The following is an 8,248-nucleotide window of genomic DNA, read 5'->3' on the forward strand; positions in this document are numbered from 1 at the left end:
TAATAAAATCAAAAATAACTTGATCGGACAATTTTGTACAGATTTAAGACGTCCTTACAGAGAATCACCGATATATTTGATTTATGACTGAAAATGTACCTTCTTTTTCTTTACTTAAATAATAGGAATGGTCCGATCCAATCACGGCCTCGTCAATTGGCATTATTTCTTCTTCGAACGCTCTTACTTCACTAAACGTCTCATCTAGGCTTTCATTGTCAATGACGTTCTCTTCTTTCTTTGTTTTTTTTTACAATTCTTTTTTCTTTTCCATCTTCTCCATATGATGAGATAGCTGTAATTTTTATAATTATAATAAATACACGCCAATAAGTAGTAATGTCTTAGTCAACTTTTGTGATAAATTTTTTTTGACAGTACATTTTTTTAAAAATATAAATAAAGTTAGGAAAATCCAAAAGTGCACACCTGACAACATTCATTGATTTTTTAAGAAAAATTAAATTGTGTAATTAATTAAAAAAAAATAATTTAATAATTTCTTACAGAGTATTCTACAATTTTTTTAAACAGTAGTGCTCATTTTATTGTAATATACGAACGCAGTATAAAAAAATCTAGCTTGATTGAGTGACGCAATAGTTTTGATGTCAAAGAAATAAGAAAAGTTTTTTTCTTTTTGTACGTGTGTTTCATAGTGAATTTTATTAAAAATTAGTTTAAAAAAAAATTCGCAAACTAGATTCGCTACTGGTTTGAAATACGGCACAAGTTTATCAAATTCTGATACTAATAAAAAAAAGACCGACCTCGATAGATACATTTTTTTGGGAGTAATCGTTGGTACATACAAAATCAGCGACGGACATGAAGACGTTAACGTAAAATTTTTTCAAAACATTTTTTTGCTCGACGGACAGAAAGCGTCAACTTTCGGACCGCTGCGCTAAACAAAGCTGCCGCTTCCTGCCTTCGTCGAGCAAAAAAATAGTATACACTCCACGGGAAGTAAATAAGAAAGCCTCAAATCACATGTTTATTGACCTCGGCTTCACCTCGGCCAACAATTACATGTAATCTGAGACATTTCTTATTTTACTTCCTTAGGTGTGTAATATACTATTTTTTCACTCCATGTATTTGTATATCTGCATTTGTGAATATAGATATACAAATACATGGAGTGAGCAGGTACTTGGGCTTTTGTCCTACCTCACGTGCTACCGACAAATATGCTACCAGAAAAATTAGAATATAAATTTTTCAGAAAAATTGAACGATAATAAGTTATTATTATCCAATTGTACATAGCAAAAAAAGTCAACTTTTTAATAATAATTTTTTCTTTTAATTTTTTTTCTGAACTAAAGAAAAATTTTATTTTCTATTCAAGGAGATTATTTAAGTCCAAAAATATTTATTTTTTATGTAATAAAATTTTATACTTGATTCAAGAGTCTTCTACACGAAAAGAACTAGATGACACAGGGTATCATCCCAGATTATGCTCAGTGATATCTGTGGTGAAAAAAATTTCAGATAGTAACCAGAAAAATCTCATTGTAATCTGAATTATACTAGCCACTATCTGAAATTTTTTTTTCACTCAGTATAATCTGGGATGATATTCAGTATCATCTTGTTCTTCCCGTGTGCTCGGATAAAAATCGCTACGCTCCTCTGATTACATAACTCGGTCTTGATAAGAATGCGCCCATAACCTCAAATTTCTGACGTCTCTTCAAGCCGTCTAAATCCCTACCTTTGCGCATATGTATCGAAAATAACTATTTTTTAAATTAAGTATTTTTTTATTAGTGTAAATATATCTTATTATTATTATTAACCTTCCTCAATTTTTGTAATGATCCACTTCTTCACAGTTATAACTTCCTCCTGTATTTCTTCAGCAACGACACTATCGTCATCACTACTGTCATAAAATTCTTCTTCTACTTCTTCATCGTTTTGTCCTGTCTGATCATTCGCCTCTTTGCTTGGGCCTGCTTGATTTTCACAGGTTCTTTTAGGTACAACTATATATGAAAAAATTAGTAAAACAGTTGATCCTACATGCCATTCCTCCCTTGTGGAAAAATTTATCTGAAATAACTATAAACAAATTTTAATAAATACGAATAATAGTTCACAAAGTTTTTTTTTTCTTAAAAGTCCGAAAAAGTCTTATTAACTCAGAAAAACTCTTCATTCGACTTAGAAAGTCAGATTTTTTGCAAGATTTGGGACTCTGCCAGAATAGTTTTTCAGAATTATTAAAACTATTTATAGGAATCCTTGTGGAAATAATTCTCTGAAAAATCTCTTAAAAAGTCTAATTTCCCCTGTAATTTGGGACTTTCCCATAGGGTTATTAAGGTCCAGTTTTTCAATCCAGGATAAAAATATTATTATTATTGCCAGTATATTTATATATATGAAATACTGGATGAAAAGTCGATCTTAGAGCTCGAAAATCTTAAAGGCGTATAACATGTACGGTTAAAATTTTACTAATTGTCTTTTTATTCGTAACTTCCCGCAATAAAAATGAATGATTTTCGAAAAATGGGAAAGTTATTGGTTTCACGCTTATTTTCGAAAATTTAGTTCTCATCAGTTCTCCGCGTTCTGAGGTCTTAGGAAGCTATTCTGGCTATTTTGGTGATGGGCCGTATATCCGCGCGCGTGTATGTGTGTGTTTGTGTGTGTGTGTGTGTGTGTGTGTGTGTGTGTGTGTGTGTGTAAACGTATAAACATTTCATAACTTTGAAATGGAGTGTCCGATTAAAAAGCAGTTTGTAGCATCTAAAAAGGGCCTTGCTGGGATTAGATATTTTGTGAATTTAAACCGAATCAGCGCTGTAGATTTTGAAGAAAACTCAAAAATTATAATTTTTCTAATTTTCTAAAAGTAATTTTTCTGGAATTACTTCAACACCTTTGTTTCATAGATTCTATGATCCAATCAGCTTTTTACTTAGAAAACGACGTTGATATATTGCCGCAAACCACATTGAAATCGGTTGATTGTTATTTTATTGTTATTTTTTTTTTTAAATCAAAAAAACATGGTTTTTAACACAATTTTTTAATTTTTATCAGATCACAATTCTTTCTCAGAACCACTCGAAGAGCTCAGAATAGTGTAAGAATTGTGTTTTTGAGTTTCAAGAACTCAAAACTTACAAAAATATTATTTCTCGACTGTTTTGAACTCGAGCTTGGCGAGAAATTTCAGGGATGGCTTACAAGGTCAACCGTTTTTAAAATTTTTTAATTACCTTCATCACCGAGAACTAAATTTGTGGCAAATTCCAAAAATTGCATCGGAGTAATTTGTTTTGTCTTAAGTTGGGCGTTCAAATCACTGATTTTTGACAATTTTGCACGGTTTTCGATTTGGCCTCGCTGACAAGATTTCAAGCTCATGACAGCCAAGTAATCTCGGAACGATGAATTTTGTGTTTCTAGTAATTTTTCTATAAAATAGTATTTATAAGTGGAATGGCTTAAATAGAATATTAAAAATAATAATAATATAAATATTGGATTTTATTGTCTTCAATCTAGCAAAATTTAACTAAACCAATGTAAATTTCTCAATTTAAAATTTCTCAATTTAAAAATTTTTGTACTCAATTGAGACGATGAAGTGTGTGTGCGTGTGTGCGTGTGTTTTTTTTTTTTTTTTTTTTAAGGGGGGGGAATCCTTTTTACGGATTCTAGGCATAGTTGTTTTGCCTGGATATGTGGCGACTCGACGCAGTGTCATACTAAAACTCGACGCTAGCGCCCCTACCCACTAAACCCTAAACCCCTTTTCCTCTTTTCCCTAATCCCTCATGGAAACCGCCGTTAGGCATTACTTCGTGAGGGGAGGATCTAGCTACTGCTCTTTCTTCTGGTAGCTGAGGTGTTATTTTACCTTTCTTCTAGTTGTTGTCATTTGCTCTTCTTCTTTCGATGGAACACAAGTCTATGAGGACTTCTGTTGCAAATGTGCTGATGGCGTTCCAGGAGGCTCTTGATGACAAAATTGCTTCTACTATTGTCTCTGGTTGGATTTTCTTCTTTAGGATCATCTCCAGCTCATCTCGCTGTGGGTAAAATCCTGGGCACTCAAAGAAATCGAGCTCCGCGTCTGCATTGATTCCTGGGCATGACGGGCACTCCAGTGAATCATCATGCTTGAAGCGGTAAAGATACGTCCGAAAACATCCATGTCCTGACAACAACTGCGTCAGATAGTAATTGACCTCGCCATGATTTCGGTTTAGCCAAACGTCGATCTTCGGTATGAGACGGTGTGTCCATCTCCCTGTTGCCGTGGCGTCCCACTGCGATTGCCATCGTGCGATGCTGTTCTGCCGTTCTTGAGCTCTGAGTTCCTCGGCACTTAGTGTGGTTGTCCTCTTTTGTTGGTAAAGGTTCCGTCTTTCCTCAGCTAGGACTCTGAGCGGCAAAGTTCCAGAAATGACACACACTGCTTCCTCTGATATTGTTCGAAAGGCGCTGGCTACTCTTAGCGCGCTCAGTCGGTAAACTGGACATGCTTTCTTCCATGATTCTTGGATCTCAAGTGCGTCGGCCCAAATGGATATACCATATGTGAGGACCGATGTAACTACTGATGATAGCAATGACCTCCTTGTCTGCTTCGGGCCACCGATGTTGGGCATCAATCGTACTAGGTTAGCTACTACTGCTGATGCTTTGGCGGTCACGTGTTCAACTTGTTGTTTGAAGTTAAGTCGGGCATCGAGCATCACTCCCAGATATCGAATGAATGGTTGGGATGTGATTTCTTGGTCTCCGACGTTTAGATTGATCGTTTCCACCACTTTTCTGCTAGTGATAAGTACAGCCTCGGTCTTCTGTTTAGCCAGTTGTAGATTTACTGTGTCCATCCACTGGTTAATTCGCTCAAATGTGATAGCGAACATATGTTTTATCTCATCAAGATGCTTGGCGACGACTACTACGGCTACGTCGTCCGCGTACGCTACCAGTTTGACATTTCTTGGTAGTTTCAGTCTCAGCAATCCGTTGTACATGACATTCCAGAGAAGTGGACCGAGAACAGAACCCTGCGGTACACCTCCAGTAACATCATACTCCTTTGGACCATTCTTCGTGTCATATCTCAGGACTCTATCTGTGAAGTAGCTAGCGACTATCCTTCGTAGGTATCCTGGTACCTTCATCTCTTGAAGGGCTTGCATGATGCAATTCCAGTTGGTGGAGTTGAAGGCATGTTTGATGTCTAAAGTTGCCACCAGGCAATATTTCTTCGTTCCCCTCTTCCATCTGGTACCGGCGATTGCGTCTTTGGCTATACCGACAACCAGGTTGATCGCGTCCAGGGTTGATCGTCCTTTCCGAAATCCGTACTGATTGTCTGCTAAGAGTGGATCAACAACTGCTTCTATCCTTTGGTGGATTATACGTTCTAGTATCTTACCGGCTGTATCCAGCATGCAGAGTGGACGATAAGATGACGGTTCTTCCGGTGGCTTTTTCCCTTTAGGAAGTAGTACCAGCCGTTGTTGTTTCCACTTCCGAGGAATAATCCCTTCCTTCAAGCAGATGTTGTAGACGTCGAGGAATAACGCTGGCGCTGCTTTAATAGATGTTTTCAAGGCAATCTTAGGGATTCCGTCCAATCCCGGTGCTTTATTATTCCCGACGCGGTTACAAGCTTCCATCACTTCTTCTTTCGTGACAGGTGGAATATCATTCAGTTCGTCCTGTGCCAACAGATAGTTGAAAACGCGCTGTCGTGGAAACAGCGCAGTCACGATCTTCTGTAAGAGTTGAGGACACGTAGGAGACGGCATTGGCTGATATTTCAGGTGTGCCATGACTACCTTGTAAGGTCTACCCCACAAGTCTTTGTCCACCTCGTTGATTAGCTCTTTCCAGCAGTTCTTCTTGCTATCCTTGATGTTTTTGTTTAAATTTCGACGAGCTTTCTTGTATTCTGTGACTAGTTCCGCTGAGTCAGGCCGCCGATAACCACGCTGAGATATTCTTCTTTTCTTGAGACACTCTTTCCGTAGGAAGCTGATGTGTTCGTTCCACCAGTGCACCGAAGGTCTTTGGTTCATGCCCCGTTTACGGGGCATGCAGGTGTCGCAAGCCTGGGTCACTCTCTTCATCAAGTCCTTGGTCATTTCTTCTGCAGATCCAGTAGTAAGCGGTTCACTATTTAGGGCAGCTGATAGAGCACCTGGGTCAAAGGATTTCACCTTCCACCCAACGATGTCAAGTTTCTTAGCCGGTCCTCTAGGATTCTTTTAGTGTACGTCGGCGCATCGCCGCTGTTTAACAATACTACATCTAACGTAGAAAAGGCTTCCAGTAGTTCTTTACCTCGAGCGTTGGTGTGTTTGCTGCCCCATTCCACTGCCCAGGCGTTGAAGTCTCCAGCTATTGCCACTGGGTAGTAATGCTTCGCGTCCTCCGTCAGTCGATCCAGAAAGTCCATGAATTCAACAATAGTGAGGCTAGATAGTGCGTAGCAGCTGTAAAAGCGGATGTTATCTACCGATGCTGCTACAAAGCCGGCGCTGCCATTGTTAACGACACTCTGGAAGGGGAGCTTGCGACAGGACCATATGACAGCTTTTTTGGTGCAGTCAGGTTGGCCGGGGAGGGGTTTATGCGGTTCCGATATAAGCACAAGGTCGAGCTTCTGTTCACGTACTGTCTGCATGAGCAAATCATGTGCTGCCTCACAGTGGTTGATGTTTAGCTGCAGTATTCTCATTTTCGTTTATCAGTTATCGTCTTGAGTACCTCTTGGTATACTGGGCATCTGCTTGTGCCGGCATGATGGGCGTTATCCACAGATTCGGTAGAATCTGGCGCCAAGTTCCGTTCAAATCCGTTGTAAACGGAGCGCCAGACTACCGACTATGTTTACTGTAAGCAGAACGGTATTTTGAGGTTGCAAAATTTTATTTAATTCTACGGTACTTCTTGTTCCTAAATTTTATATTATAACAGTAATTCATGCTCTATTTTACTGATATTAATTAATTATATTCAATTATAATAATTAATCTACTTGAAATTATTAAATTTTATCAGCACAAACTATAGCAAGCTCAAAAATTTCGATCCTGACTTTTTTTCTATGTAAAAAGTGACATGCCACAGACTAAATAATTCGAGAATGCATGGTAATCTTCCAATAGATGGGAAACTTCAGTTAAAAAAATATATTTCACAGCTTGCATCTACATTCGCCAGGGTGCGCTGGAATTGTTCTTACATAAACTGTAGCTTCAAGAGGATAGTTTGCTATAAAAAATGCAGCCAACGCGAGATTTAAGTTGGTACTAATTGTAAATTTTTATTATAATTACAAAAAATACTAAAATCTGAACAAAAACAGTTTTACTGTAAAAAAAAATCGCGCCAAGTCCACGTTCATAAGACTATTAAGAAAAAAAAATTTCTTATTTCTTTACAAAAAGATATAAATTAAAAAAAATTGGCCTCTACTGTTATACCACAATCGTTTTCAGCTGCCTCTTGTAAAGCTGTTAGAATATCATCTTTAGTTGTAGTATCGTCAATATCGCGAATTTCCAGGTCTTCTTCAGGTCCTGTACTAATGACATTTGCGTGTTCCTTAAGTATTCCCGCGATAGTCTTCTGCAGGTCTTTACCTCTATCACTACTGCCTTTCGACAGCGTGATGAGAATGTTCCCTGTCGCGGTCCTGCGTATCTTCTCGACTGTGTTGCGGACCTGATCCGGGCGAACGTCCGCCTTGATCCGTGTAAGTGTTTCAGAATACTTATCTTTGTTCGCTGGACGGATAATAAGTGCCTCCGGTCTCATTGCTGTTCTTCTGGTTCGGCTTCGGTGAAGGCACCAGAGGTTTTTCTGGGGGCAGTTTCCTGCGTTTCTTCTTCATGTCCTTTCTGGACTGCACCTTTTCCCAGCCTGGCTTCTTGTTCTGTTCATCAGAGTTTTGTGGAAAATCCTTAACCACCTGATGCCTGTAACAAGTGCTCTACCTTTTATCATCCTGGCTGTGCTCGAAGTCAGACTGTGTTGCCGAGTGGTGGTTTCCAAAAATGCTGTGGTGTCAAGAAGGCTTATTCACTTGAGGATATTAGAGAGATCTTTCGCACTGAAAATGAAGAATTGAGAAAAGCATTACACGCGGACTCTGCTAAAGTCCTCGATCCAGTAAAGGACAGTGTTGATGCGTTACAAACAAAGGTTCAGGAATTGTCAGATAAGCTGGGTGACAGACTTACAGCAGTTGAAT

At 38.6% G+C, this 8,248-nt stretch overlaps 1 protein-coding gene across 1 annotated transcript; it reads right to left on the reverse strand.

The window, feature by feature from the left end:
- Positions 1–218: 218 nt before the first annotated feature.
- LOC123266090 lies at positions 219–3,442 on the reverse strand. Its single transcript, XM_044730123.1, has 3 exons — positions 3,243–3,442; positions 1,809–1,997; positions 219–295 (listed from the first exon to the last, which is right to left on the reverse strand). The coding sequence occupies exons 1-3, from the start codon at positions 3,388–3,390 to the stop codon at positions 219–221; spliced, it is 414 nt and encodes a 137-aa protein (XP_044586058.1). The 5' UTR covers positions 3,391–3,442.
- Between the last annotated feature and the right edge of the window lie 4,806 nt (positions 3,443–8,248).

This window comes from Cotesia glomerata, linkage group LG5 (genome assembly GCF_020080835.1).
Source record: "Cotesia glomerata isolate CgM1 linkage group LG5, MPM_Cglom_v2.3, whole genome shotgun sequence".
Taxonomy (NCBI): Eukaryota; Metazoa; Arthropoda; class Insecta; order Hymenoptera; family Braconidae; genus Cotesia; species Cotesia glomerata.

What these genes read in the sequence shown, in the direction of transcription:
- LOC123266090 (XM_044730123.1), bottom strand. Translation starts at nt 3,390, where the DNA reads ATGAGCTTGAAATCTTGTCAGCGAGGCCAAATCGAAAACCGTGCAAAA. An exon ending in TTTAGTTCTCGGTGATGAAG is followed by an intron (nt 1,998 to 3,242) that starts GTAATTAAAAAA and finishes TTTCATATATAG; the next exon opens with TTGTACCTAAAAGAACCTGT. An exon ending in CATTACAAAAATTGAGGAAG is followed by an intron (nt 296 to 1,808) that starts GTTAATAATAAT and finishes TAAAAATTACAG; the next exon opens with CTATCTCATCATATGGAGAA.